Raw genomic sequence first — 14,754 nt, forward strand, 5'->3', positions numbered from 1 at the left:
TCTGGGCAAAGATGGTGAGTTTTGAAACGTCCGGATCTAGGATTTCCTGGAAAAGGCTTAGTTTAGAATTCTGCACTTGCATGTTTTCAAATCTAGCATTAGCCTAGCAAACACGTGTTGCTGTATCTCTTTTTTTATTTTCTGGCCTGATGCACCTGCATAGCTGCATATGCATTAGCTATGCTCTCTAGAACCTAAGTGTGTGTGTTGCATTGGTTAGTATTGTGTTAACTGTTTAGAGATAACCTATGTATTTGAATCATATGACGATACAAGTGTGTTATGCTCCTCCCAGCTTACTCAATGCACAGATCTGTCAAAAACAACTGAAAGGGAAGATTTGGAGGTGGGGTAAGTACTGGATATTGGTAAAATGTGTGTACCTTTCATTGTGAGAATCCTGAATCAGCGTCTCTGAACCTTAGTAATGGACCATCCAGTCTGGTATACAGGATGTGCATGGGCTCAGTAACAAAGCACGCACAAGCTTGAGAGTTTGTATGTTACTATTGTCTTACTCTATGAGAGGGACACTGATTTATGGAGAAATGAGTTTTGGGGCCGACAGAAGTTAAAGAACTCAGGGGCTTATTTACAAGCCCATTGCACCTCCAATGTGTCACTTTTTTTGATGCACCGGCCCTACTTACAAGGCCACGTAAAGTCACCCTGCATGACTTATCATGGCCTTGTAAATATGGGCCTCTTTCACTTGCTACTCTGCGTGATAGGGGCGTTCCATGGGTGTTCCCACGCGACATCTATGGAACCTGACACATTTCCAGATTTACAAGGTGTCGTAAACCTGGGAATGATTCAGAATCCTACACCTCCCCAGGGGAAGCGTAGGACTGGTGCAACAAGGAGAAATACTTTTATTTCTCTTTGTTTTTTTGCTCTTTCCATGTGTGCTGTGTGGCAAAACGTCATAAATGATTGTTTTTGTGCAGGAAGGTGTCCCTTCCTGCACAACAATCATCCCTGCACCGCAGGCACAAGGGTGCCTGCGTTGGCCATGGCTGCTGTTTGTACGCCCGCTCTTGTAGATACGGCGCACTCCTGCCCTTTTATTTTGCAGCACGACAGCGCAGCAGGAAGGCTTACTGTGCTGCCCGGCATCAAAATATAGTACATGAGGCCCTCAGTATGACTTATTCGCGTATTTCGATGCATCTATGGCGGCCAGCGAGTGACATCAAAGTAGTTAAGCTGCGCGTTCTTTCAGTGAATCCGAAACACACTGCACGCGCGCAAAGCAACAACAGGAATCATTGAGTGCAAACTGAGCTGTGACTCTATAACTATATCCATACGTATTTATACCATTAGTAACTCTACTTCTCAGTGAGGCATCAATTTTGGCTGATATGGGCACGCAAATCTGAGTCACAGCGAAATGAAGAAATGTGCCGGGGATCACACAGCACGGTCAAATGCGAGGCTGGGTTTCTAACCCTAGTCTTAAAGATCCATAGTCGACAACTTCGGAACTAGCCCACATCTGCCCATCATCGAAAGACACGAGAATAGAAAAATAAAAGTTTATATCACAGAATTCAGCTTCATTACTATCGTGCGGTATTTATTTGAAACTGAAAATAGCCAACTGATATATAATGTCAGTAAGTGTAATGTCTGTCATAGGGTGAACAGTAACATGCCGATGACACAGTGCGCGTGAACGTAGGAGCGGCATCCTGCCGCACGGAGTAGGCACTCTCACAGAACAGGCAGACTCTGTGCGCGCTCGCCGGCTGCAGAGGTGCTGTGCGCGCTGCCCGGTCCCCGTCCATTCACAGAGCTGCCAGAGCACGGCCCCGGGAGGCGGTGGTGATAGTAAGAGTGCGGGCTCTGGTCTGTGCGCGCTCCTCCCCCGTGAGGCAGCTCCCTCCGTATCCCCATCCCCTCAGATGCGCTCTGCTCTCCTCCTCTTCGCGCAGCACCTGCCCGGGCTCCGCTGCGCTCAAACTTCCATGGAGTTTGTGTCCGTTTGATCCGTTCGCGCAGCGGCTTCACGGCGGATCAGCATGGAGAAGGCAGCGCTGGCGGCTCTGCGGTCCGGCTGGCCGGCTGCCCTCCTCTGCACCGGGCTGCTGCTCGGCTCTCTGGGCTTCTCCGGAGCTGAGATAAGTTGCAGAGCCTGCCAGCCCCGGGTGCAGCTGCTGCGGCAGGGAGTGATGAGTCTGAGCGCGGGCAGAGGGGATGCAGCGAGAGGCTGGCAGGTGGCACCTTCTGGCACGGGGACAATGCCGGAAGCCGACCCGGTGGCACCGAGGGTGCCCGGCGCACAGGACGCGGCAAGCCCGGGAAAGTTACAAGGATCCAGGGTAGATTCCAGCGCATCTGGCCAAATCCGCAAGTCATCAGGATCGCACGGATCTGGGGCACACCCGAACCCCAATAGCGCAAGCCTGAAGGCGATCTCCGAGGTGCTACAGGGGACCAAGGGGGGTCTAAAGCCATCCGGCTCCAGCCAGCACCAGAAGTTGTCCAGATTGGAAGAAGTGAAAGGAGACCCCCCACCCTACAACCAGCTCCCGCCAGACCTGCTGTCCACATTTAAAGGGTCTGATGGAGGCCTGCGGGGCAAGATCACACGGCTGGAGGTCAGCAACTACGTGAAAGAAACTGTCTTTTCAACGGGGAAGGGGTCTGGTGTTGACCTGCTGCGCAGCCACGTCCAACCAGAGAAGTTGTCGACCTTAAAAGTCAACAGCTACGTGAAAGAAAGGATGCACTCGGCGTTGAATGAACCTGCTGGGGATTTGCAGCAGACAACCGTCCGGGGTGACAAAATTCCAACATTTAAAAACATAGGGGAAGACCAGATGCCCCACAGTTACATCAAGCAGAACATGTTCTCCCCATTTAAAAGGTCTTCTGCAGGCCTCCCCGCCCCCTCGCCAGCAGAACAAGCCAAGTTATCATCATTAAAAGTTTCTGGGTCGAGCAATCACCTCACTAAGGACCACAACCGGCAGGGCCAGCCTCCCCTGTTTACCCATGAAGGCGCCGAGGCCACGGGAGAGGCGATTAAGGTCTCTCTAATAAAAGAGGTTGATGGTCCTGTCCCAGGGCAGGGTGACCCACCAGAGCCAGCGAAACTAACACCGCCGCAACCTAACCCTCCAGGGAGGCGGAAGCGGAGCCCCGCTCTTCCAGGTGCTGGGGGGCAGCACGGGGACATGCAGCTGTCCACTGGGGACCACGTGGAGGTGCAGGACAGGAGCCCGGCTTCAGGCAAGGCCCCGAGGGCCCCTTCCTTGGCCGAGGGGAAGCGGGTGTCCCGGGGGCAGGGCATGGAGCCTCCCTCCGAGCAGGAGAAGGGGACGCGCTTTCGCGCCGAAGAGCTGCGGTTGACCAGCACCACCTTCGCCCTTACCGGGGACTCTGCCCACAACCAAGCCATGGTGCACTGGTCAGGCCACAACAGCAGCGTGAGTACCGGGGTCATTGAGGGGTCGAGCCTCCTGTGCAGGGTCTGTGTGCGTGTATATGGAGGGGTGAGATGAGGTCTGCCGGTGGCCCTCATGCAGAGGGCAGAGCGCTGCCGGTGGCCCCTGTTTTCGAGCCTAGAGCGCGCCGCGGGCCCCTTGCTCAGACCGCAGAGCGCTGCCACTGTCCTCTCATGCAGAGAGTAGAGCGCTGCCGGTGGCCCGTAGTTCACGGCGCAGAGAGCTGCCGCCGACCCCTTGTTCAGAGCGCTGCCGCTGCCCCCTCATGCAGAGCGCAGGCGTAACCAGGCACGGAACACCGCTTCCGCTAATCACATCGATTGGCATAAACTTCATGGCAGCAACAGGGAGGTGTCAACTGGTTTCCGCTTCGATTGTTTGAGCGCGCCTCATGTGCCCCAGGGTGCCCGTCGTGGAGATGAGTCCTGTTAAAAGTATGCCAGGGGCGGGATGTGTCGCTGGTGTTGACATGTGGCACAGAGGTGTGCAGTGGGAAGGTATGCTTAAAGTGCAGAGGTGTCCCTGGTAATAGGCAACGTTATGCTCATGGTATAAAGGCGGGCGTGCGAGTGGTCAAGATTTACCCAGGGTGCAGATGTGACCAGTCACAGAGGTGTCAGTGCAATGGGTGTCGTGGTAAAGGTATGTCAGGGTACAGAAGTGCCGCTCGCACAGAGCTGTCAGTGCCAGTGGGTGATGGATGGATGCCACAGCACAGATGGGAATGCCCACAGATGTGCGCGTGCTAAAGATGTCTGAGCCATGTGTGTTTTCATAAAGATCTGTCATAGCACAGATGTGCCCATGCCATAGTTGTGCTCATACAACAAAGGTGCCCACTTTGCTGATGCACGTGACTGCAGTAGTGCCCATGTTACTGATGTACCCATGCCATAGGCGTGTGTGTTTTCTAAAGAGTTGCTGTGGGCACTATAACTGCTCTGTTAGAACCCACGTGCACGCACTGAGTGACCGAAAAGTTCAGTTCAGCAAACACGTCACGGACACGAAGACATGCGCGCGTTTACGCCGCGCTGTATAAATGGACATTAGTCCAGATCTTCGCCTCATCAGCGCCGGGTGTGTGCTTGGGGTGGGGGGGAGGGGGCACTGGTCACACTGGAAGCTGGCTCCCTGGTGCCAGGCGCTGTTATTTCAAAAGTGGTGCGGACATAGATTATGAGGGAAGCAGCATGGGCCATTTTTGGAGGGAGGTTACCAGCATTGCCCCAGTGAAGGCCCAGGGGGTTCAGGTGGGGCAGTATTGATAGTAATAGATCGTGAAGAAGGCGGGGTGACGACGTGTGCTTGCCTCGTGCGTGCTAGGTCTGGTCAGACAGGTCAGTGTGAGGGCCTGTTCTTTGGGTTTTTGCGCACCTGTTTGATGGTCTGATGGGCATGTTTTACTGTTGATTTCCCTGAGATTTCCAATAACGTTGCCTGCAGAAAACAAACGCATGCTCTCTCCTGTTCATTGCAAACATCTACACATATAAACACGTATAAAACTGTATCGATTTGAAAACTCGGATCACGTTTTTAGCTATCTGATTTGCTAAAGGGGAAACATTTTTTGGTGTCTAGTCTGACCCTAGTGGTGTAACTGTAAAAACTGCGCTGACAAGGATTACATCGAATGAGTTGTGAAGGGAAGTTATTGAAAGTTTGAAATCTTCCGGCAGCTGAGTAAGTATCTGGGTTAGAAAGAACCGGCCGGGTGGGTGCATTACCACCCATGCGCCGCCAAAGCTCAGGGCTCTTAGGTGGGGGATGGGTATTCCTTCAAGCATAACTGAACTCTGGCAGGAACTCGAGGGCAATACGCAAGCGCGTGGTTATGGTTAGGTAGACTGCGCGCACCTCCAGGGTAGGGCCACACCCTGCTGGTGACCCTCAGCAGCACAGAAATGGCCCGTTTAAACTTGGAAGGTTTGCATTTTAGGTGAAGAAAGGCTAAAGCGGGCGTCATGGAGAGAGTACCAGGGATCAACTGGACAGGAAGCGCGGGGGTGAGGAATGGAGTACAGTATATTAATGGTGAAAGTAACCATTCTCGGCGGTTGGGGTCTGGCGTGCACTTCGTGAACCGTAGGCTGCGGCGAGGCTCCTCCTGGTCTCTTGAGGCACTGAGTAAATCTAGTCTAGAAGAGTCTAGAGCCCACGCGCCGAGCGACCCTCTGCCCGGAAGCCACGAGGGTGGCAACACGTGGAGAGATGTACTTTGGAGCGGGGTGGGTGGGGCAGAGGCAGCGCGCTCCGTTCACCTTCTACCACATTCACGACCACGAGGAGATGTCGGAGGATGGGAGATATTCCCACTCTGACATCCATTGGCGGCACGAATGTGCCATATTAGCGCAGATATTCTCTCTCTTTCCGTATGGCTTTGAGCGCGTACCTCGGAACGCACTATTTGTAAGAGTCTTTTCACGTTTTTATGTCTTCACTCTGTTGGCATTCCACGTTCTTCCTTCTTCATTCCACGGCTCCCACTGTGTCCCCCCTTTCCCCCTTCCTGCTTGCCTTCTTTCTCTACTTGTACATCATTGTTTTCCTCCTGATTCATCTTCCACCTTCTCTGTTGCCTTTCATTAATTTCCTCGTCTTGTCTCTGTACATTCTCACCTCGTTCCTATCTAGAATCCCATTTTTCCGTCGTCTCAACACTTCTTCCATTTCCCTCCTTCTTTCTTTCCCATGTTCCTTTCACACTTCTCTCATTTCTCACTTCTTTCCTTTCTCATGTCTTTCCAACTTCCTTTGTCCACCCCTCCGCTTCTGCCTGCACGTCTTTCTTTCTTCTGCTCCCTTTTCCTTCCTTCTACCCGACCCCTTCCCTCGTTCTCCAGTTTTTGCTCAATTTGCTGCATTTTTTCTGTTTCTCTCCCTTTTTTCTGTTTTTGTTTTTATTGTCATTCCCCCATGTGCCCTCTACTCCCCCCTCACCACCCCCTTCTCTCCTCTCTTTCATTTCAGATTCCTTTGTCCCATCCTTGCGCACTCCATCTTCACTTTCTTCCCTCACTGTTTTCTCTCCCACCACTCCTCTGCCCCTTCCTTGTCCGCTCTTGAATAATTTCCCTTCACTCCCTCCTTCCTATAGATAGATTTACGCTAGAAATCAAACGAAGTGCGACATTTGGCATCGGGGGTTTTGTCATTTGCGAACTATTGATCAATGATGACGTTTTTAATTTCGAAAAAGCCGAACTACTTTTTCTGTGTTGATCAATTTCATTTTGGTGGACGCAGTACATGAATTGGATGCCCTTTGCAGAGCAGATGGAAATTATTCTTGTGCCTTTTTTAAAGTTAAAGCTAACACTTAAGGCCAATGAATTCTTGACCACAGCGTTCGGACGGGGCGAGACTTTTACCTTATGTTTATAATATTGAGATTTCTTCCAAAACAAAAGTGCACCCACTTAGGATATCTTACAACTGGAGTAGACATTCAAAAGAAGTGTGTAGGCGGATGTGCAATCAAAAAATGAGAAATGTAACAAATATGTGCACTTTTCACTTGAGACAGGTCTACAGGTGTAAAGAGGTAAATGAGCAAACTGGCACTTTTTGTGCATACCCAAAACTACCAGTGAATGAGTCATCGCTTGTTCTTAATGGTATCATTTTTGGGACTGTTTCACGAAGATTGGTGTATGAGTAAGTATGAGGAAGTGCATTCTTGTAGTACTCCTGTCAGATTCATGAGTTTCAGCAGTAAATCGGAAGAGCTTCTTGGGTGGTATTATGGAAAGTGCCGGGGCAAATTGTTATTGCGAAAGGGGCTGCATGCGGTTGCACTGCCTCCTCTGTAATAAAGATCATGCAGGCGCTACATGTTCCCTTGCACCATCCCAAGTAGGTGTCCCTCATTTGCATAGGGGTGTGGCCCCAGGCAAATAAGGGAACTCTTTGCCTCTGAGCTTGCACTGTATTATAGAACTGAGGGCAGAGCGAAAAAGACCTGCCAGGGGGAGTGTTGGAAATTGAGACACTGGCTGAGGGAGGCAAAACCCTCCTCAAGCAGCAATCACAATTCTTGTCAGGGTGAAACACAAGCAAATCCCAAATTAACCTGTACCTAACCCTCTAGTAGCTTGGCAGAAACGCAGTCAGGCTTAACTTGGAGGTAATGAGTAGAATTTTTATGCAGCTCTTCAAGCAGTAAGAAAGTGAAAGCACAACACAAGTAAAATCCCACTCCAATTTAGAAAAATAGAGTAAAATGTGAGAAATTATTTGAGACCAAAACAACAAAAATCCAATCAGTAGAACCTATTTGAGACCAGAATCCAATCAGTAGAAGGGGAGATATGTAATTTCAAAGATTTAAGGTAATTATAGCTGGGGGGGGGGGGGGGGGGAAGCTCGCGGAGTTGCACTATGTGGAATTCTGCAAAGCTTCAAAACTACTCTGTGGAATTCCGCAGGTCTGTGCTCTGCTCGGCTTCACCACCAATTATGAGAGACATTTCCACATGCTAAAAAAATATAATAACATAAAGAGCACTATACAGTACAGACATCTTCAAGTCAGTCGGCCTCAAGACCCATCTCGAACAAATGCTTTCCCTGTAGCTGTGTTTGCTATGACAAAGATGCCCTTGCCGATGGTCCCCTGTGCTCCAGCTCACCCGATCCGGGCTAGACGTGGCCCATGGGGTGGCTGTGCAGGGGGAGCCGGTGCCATTTCTGTAAGTGTGGGGAGTGGGTCCTGTGACAGTTACAAGAGTTACGGCTGCGGCTCAAGCACTGGGGGTGGAGCAGCATGTGCAGGGACCGGGGGTATGGCCCACGGGAATGACGTCAACATAGACACTCAGAAAAGCACGAGCAGCAATTAGCTAATAATTTGGGCATGCTCATCTGCATATAGGGAGTGCAAGGAACACCTTCAGAAAGGTTCAATGTCATCACCACTTCACGAAAAACTTCTAGCCACCAATACTGGGATACCTTTGATGTGCTGCTAGCTCACGCCATACTCCCCAGTCCCCACTTTCGGGTACACACACATTCTATGTCCAGATCAAAGAAGACATAGCAAGCCTTCATCCTTGCAGCCAGGCTGCAGACTCACCCAAAGAAAATTAGACACACTTCCCAACTGGGCCGATGTGTTATACACAACCAACCCACAAATTTGGGAAAAGTGGGCATTTTTGGTCTGCTTGATTCACATGAATAAGTGCCAAGAAAAGTACACACTACAAAAATGTCAGAAAATAATGAGCGTAGAGTGCATTTTTGCCATAAAATGCACCAAAAGCGCGTTCTTGAAATGGGATGTTTAAAATTAAAAACTAGGCATGGGCCGACGCCAATAAACTCCGCTACGCCGCAGTGGGAGGCAGAGTTTTTGCCAAACTCCGCGCTCCAAGTGGAGCAAGGAGTGAGAAACCTTTGCAAGCTATGCCGCTGGAACAGAGTTCACTGCCCACCCCTAATTATGGCGCTGAAAAGCCCAAAGCACCTCTCATGGTTATCTGGTCCTGCAGGACCAGGTGAATGTCACAAGTTCAGGCCCACCACAATGGAGCATGGGCCGGATACAGGGACCAAGTTAGACCTGCCGAAAGAGTTACCTTCAAAAGTCCAGCACGAAGAATTCCGTTCGTGGTGAAGGGGGCTATGAGGAGCAGGGAGAGCATCACAGATAGTAATCGCTGTAGCACGAAGAACAGGTTGGACATCACGGATGGTCATCATGTAGCACAAATATCCTGTTAGGCATTGCAGATGATTGCTACTGGAGATTTGCATTGGCAATCACCGCAGGCTGTCAATGCTGTAGTGTGAAGTGCAGATCTCGCGTTGCTGGGTGTCACTGAAGGTCGCTGTGGTGTGAAGAGTTGGGTACACTAGAGCGTTGTGTTGGTGAATGGCTTGTCCAGCATGATCTTGGCATGAACAGGCATGTTTGCATTTGTGAAAAGCCTACAACTTCATGATTTCTCCTTTTCTTGGGGAGAGAGCTCAACTGATGCTATACCAAGTGCCCAGCACCTGAGGGGCACCTCTGGTAATAGGAACTCACTCCAGCAGAGGCCACCGAGGCTCAGGCAGGTCCAGTTGCAGGTACAGGCAGCAAGTCAGGTGGTCAAAATCAGGGAGGCCGCTGGAGCTTGTAATGTACCTATAGCCCATAAGAGGAGGCCAGTCATCTGACCCTTGGAGTCACTTCAGCTTAGAATGAAGAGTGCAGGTCCATCCTACTTTCTCAGCAAGTAGAGTAGCAGGCAGCATGGCAGGAAATTAACATGGCAACAGGGTACCAATCCTCCTGGCAGCAGAGCAGTCCTTCTGTAGTATCCATTGGTCCAGAGGTGAACTGTGGGTCCAATATTTATACTTGCTGCCAGCTTTGTAGTAGGAGAAGGTTCCGGAGGTTTCCACACTTATAGGTGCTTGAAATTACCTGCATGTCGGCCTGGCCCCAGCTTATCTGTGGACACAAATTACTGGTAAAAAAACCTGTCTGAGTGTGCTCAGGCAGAGACTTTGTGATGTTCAAGTGTAGCAGGTAACATCTCCACCCCCTCATCAAGTCAGAGATGGCCCATCTTGCCAACATATATTCTCCTTTGTCTCACTGTCTGGGAGAAATACACAAAGACCAACTGCCAGCTACACCTAGTCATGTGACTCAGGATACAGACAGCAGGCACCAAATAGTTAGGACAAGAAAATGTAAACTTTCTAACAGTGGCATTTTCAGAATTGTGACTTAAAATCTGACTTTACCTTTAAAGAAAGTTTTAAATTACAATTCATTAGACACCTAACTCAGTATTCCTACTTGCTCCCAATTGAAAGTTCGCACCTATTTGGCGTAATAGGGTAACCCAATGTTATCCTATGGGAGAGACAGGCCTTGCAGTAGTGAAAACGAATTTAAGAGATTTTCACTAACAGGGCACATAAGAGTACACGTGCAACGTTTTAAATGCACTGCATCATGGGCTGAGTAGTGCTTACATTAAGGGTGATGTATGCAGGGTCACTAACATATTGTGAACCACAGCTTTTTTTGGCATAGTTATGGATTTGCAGCATTTGCCATACAATCCATCATCTGCTGCATAACCTACAGATTTTACTAAAAAAAATGTTTTTAGCTCAAACAGATCAAAAGTTACTAAAAACGTGGAGATGTGGGTTTGTGCACAGTGGAAAGGTTAATTGGTTTTCTTCTAGTTGCTTTTTTCTGTATTTGGTTGTTAAACAAGCGCTAATGAGGTGAAATCAGTGTTACCTTGTGTTAAAAATACATAATAATGCAGTAATTGTATCAAAAATATGCCACATTATACTGCATAATTTGCCTTTTGCTGCTTAATTTAGTCAGCCCTGCAGCAAACTTTGGTGCTCCCCTGCCACATAATTCCAGTGGCTCTGCCTATATGTATTAAACAAGAAGGTTTGGGCTCGTTATTTTGCCAGGTCGAAATGGCAATCAAAAACTGGACCCATAGGCTGTAATGGCAAGGTTGAAACAGGCTACTTAAGTGGGTGGCACATCAGTGCTGCAGGCTTACTAGTAGCATTTAAATTAAAAGCCCTGGGTAGATGTAGTAGCACTTTACTAGGGACTTAGAAATACAATAAATGTTCGAATTGGGTTTAAGCCAATTCTATCATGTACAAAGGAGAGAGAATAAGCATTTTAGCACTAGTTAGCAGTGGTAAAGTGTGCAGGTTCCTAAAAGCCAACAAAAACAGGTTCAGAAAAGGGGAGGGTGAGGGCAAAAACGTTGGGATGACACTGCAGAAAGGGTCAAATCCAACAAGGTGCAATGACTTTGCTCCAGTAAGAGGTGATACACAGTGTGTGCCCCCGAGGGTGACCCTTGAAAGGGGGCACCCATATACCCTCCAGGAACCCCACTATGGTGGGTGGAGTCACCCACTGCACCCATTGCAGGGGGAACTATTTGCCCCTTTGAAAGGCAGGCTGCTTTGGCACCTGCAAAGGTAAAGATGGGCCTGCTGTTTCAGGCAGTTTGCCTTTCACTATAGCCCACCCCACAGTAGGTGTGAGTTGATAGGTACCCTAGCACCGGTTCATTGATGGTAATAGGGTACACACTGACCAGGTCTTTGCCCAATAAACTGAATTAAATGTGTCCGGCGCCACAGTTCAGAGCAGTGCACTCTGTACATAATATGGCCCCTGGTTTACTCACGGAATGCATGAGGAACACAAGAGTAAGTCAAATCAAAATGTTTGAAAATTGGATGGAATGTGTATATTGAGGGGTAGGAGTCAGTGGCTACCAATCTTACAAGGGTGATCTTTTATATCAATGTCCTAGACGCACAATGAAGGCACTGACTTATACTTCTCAATTTCCTATACTGTGGTCCTGCCGTCCCGTTGTTTATATTGTAACACAAGACTGAGATTTCCAGGACGTGTTGATTTATGAATGCTAATAAATGTTTTTCAAATGGCAAGCCATATGCTTACTCTTATTGCATTTGTAGAACAAAAGCTCATGTCAGAATTGGCAAATTGAAATAATATAAAAATATTGTTCTTTATACAGAGTTACATACTCACTTATGCTCTTTCCAAGCACAGTAGATGACCGCTGTCAGGCTCAAGTTATGATCCTCGAATTAGTGGCCTATGGAATGATGGAAGGCTGCTTTGGCCTTGCCAAATTTGTAACCCATAAGAACTAGCACACCGTATTTTGACAGTGGCATGTGTTGAGCTCACTGCATTTCTGTCTCTAATTAAAAACCCCAACTGTGGGTTTTTTCACTTTGGTCCACAATTGCTCATCCATGGCAGATACTTAGAGCCTGATTTTGATGCAGGTCGGACTGTGCACTGACAGGCCTTCAGTGGTGATCTGACCGCTGACAGCCCTTCAGTGGTGGTCTGAACGCTGGCGGGCCTTCAGTGGTGGTCTGTACACTGACAGACCTTCAGTGGTGGTCTGTACACTGACAGGCCTTCAGTGGTGGTCTGACCGCTGACAGGCCTTCGGTGGTGGTCTGACCGCTGACAGGCCTTCAGTGGTGGTCTGACCGCTGACAGGCCTTCAGTGGTGGTCTGACCGCTCACAGGCCTTCAGTGGTGGTCTGACCGCTGACAGGCCTTCAGTGGTGGTCTGACCGCTGACAGGCCTTCAGTGGTGGTCTATACACTGACAGGCCTTCAGTGGTGGTCTGATCGCTGAAAGGCATTCGGTGGTGGTCTGACCGCTGACAGGCCTTCAGTGGTGGCCTGACCGCTGACAGGCCTTCGGTGGTGGTCTGACCGCTCACAGGCCTTCAGTGGTGGTCTGTCCGCTGACAGGCCTTCAGTGGTGGTCTGTACACTGACAGACCTTCAGTAGTGGTCTGACCGCTGACAGGCCTTTGGTGTGACCTCCGCATTTCAATGCGGTCAGACCCTAAACGGTCAGGGGGAAGACCGCCTTCTCTGATAGGATCAGTGATCTCATTGGGGCGGCGGTCAGAATAGCAATCCCAACTGAATGCGGCGCAGAGGCAGGCACCACTTTGGGTATCACAATATCCCTTTCTGACAGCCTTTTAATGTCAGAAAGACTGCCATGAAAAGACTGTCAGGAATGAAATGGATTTTGGGGGCCCCAAACAGGGTCCTCTTCTGTCGTGGACCACTGTAAAGTGGCCCAGGGGGCTCATGTAGTGCCCCCACGTACCATGTGCCATGCACCACATGGTGCAGGCACACAGTGCATGGAGGTGCAGGAAGTGCTCCTTTACATGGCAGCTTGTGCTGCGGCCTTTTTCCGCAGCACAAGGCGCTGTATAAAGGAGCACTTTGTGTCCGCCAGCATGGCAGTTGCATCGTAATTGGGCGGTTGGAACGCTGCCTGCTTGTCGGGCGGTCTCCTGACCACTGTGATAGCAGGCAGCAGTCCGACCGGTCGCTATCAAAATCAGGCCCTTAGAGGATTGTGCAAAATCATGTAATCTACTTTTACATAACTATGTGAAATTTCAGAGCAATTATGTGAAGTTCTTCATAATTATTTTGAGCGTAAAACCGGCATTTGGCCCTGTATTTTATCATGGAATGCATAAATTTTAGATGTAAGGACACGTTGCATGCTAAAACATATTGCAAAAACCACAAGCACTGCAAATAGCAGTTACTCGCGGTCTAGTCTTTCATGTTGCTTCTGTGCACTCATTTTTTTAGGTCTCGCCTGACCCAGCGCATGCGCTGGTCTGGCGAGACATTTTGTAGGTGGTTTTAGAAAGTGCTACCCACCTTTTTGTGCTGGCGACAAGCTACAGTGCATGATGGCGAGCACACGCACAGCTGCTCCCCGCATTCTCCCCTCCCTTCTCGCCCAGCCATCTACTGCGCCAGCCTATAGCACCATACCCCTACCCCCCGCTGCTGCGCGCGCATCCCTAGAGTGAGTCATCGCGATCACTTTCGCTTTTACAGTGATCGCGATCGTGATGTCCGTTTTAATCATATTCTAATACTTTCTTTTCTTGTCAATACACTCTTACGTGAAATTCACTCGTACGATATGCGTGATTCATATGGGAATGCATTAGTATAACTTAAAGATAGCCGCCCAGTTTGTTTTTACCACTCTTACATGAAATTCACTCGTACGATATGCGTGATTCATATGGGAATGCATTAGTATAACTTAAAGATAGCCGCCCAGTTTGTTTTTACCACTCTTACGTGAAATTCACTCGTACGATATGCGTGATTCATATGGGAACGCATTAGTATAACTTAAAGATAGCCGCCCAGTTTGTTTTTACCACTCTTACGTGAAATTCACTCGTACGATATGCATGATTCATTTTGGAAAGCATTAGTATAACTTAAAGATAGCCGCCCAGTTTGTTTTTACCACTCTTACGTGAAATTCACTCGTACGATATGCATGATTCATTTTGGAACGCATTAGTATAACTTAAAGATAGCCGCCCAGTTTGTTTTTACCATTACTGCATGTGAATCAGAGCGGTCGGTAGTAGGAGTAACTGCAGGGCGGTGACGTGGGGAGGGGGAGGGGCAGGGTGGGGGGTAGTAAACTATGGATTACAGAGGTTTACAGGTAAATTAACATATATAGATTAATAAAAAGAATTTTGTTGCGTGCACTGCATCCCCAAATGCGATGCAGTGCACGCAACGAAATTTGTTTTATTAATTTATATGTTAACTTAACTGTAAAACTCCGTAATCCATAGTTTACTACCCCCCACCCTGCCCCTCTCCCTCCCCCTAACCACGTCACCACCCTGCAGTTACCCCTACTACCGACTGCGGCTGAACCAC

General features: G+C 49.1%; 1 protein-coding gene across 2 annotated transcripts in view; it reads left to right on the forward strand.

The window, feature by feature from the left end:
- The first annotated feature begins 1,766 nt into the window (after window positions 1–1,766).
- The window catches only part of LOC146867033 (VPS10 domain-containing receptor SorCS1-like), a 3,068,338-nt gene continuing 3,055,350 nt past the window's right edge, over window positions 1,767–14,754 (forward strand). For both annotated transcript variants that reach the window (XM_085603449.1, XM_085603451.1), the window contains exon 1: window positions 1,767–3,437. In XM_085603449.1, the coding sequence (XP_085459575.1) occupies window positions 2,028–3,437 (1,410 nt within the window). In that variant the 5' untranslated portion in view covers window positions 1,767–2,027. The remainder of the gene's footprint in view (window positions 3,438–14,754) is intronic.

This window comes from Triturus cristatus, chromosome 1_2 (assembly GCF_964204655.1).
Source record: "Triturus cristatus chromosome 1_2, aTriCri1.1, whole genome shotgun sequence".
In the NCBI taxonomy this organism is placed as follows: Eukaryota; Metazoa; Chordata; class Amphibia; order Caudata; family Salamandridae; genus Triturus; species Triturus cristatus.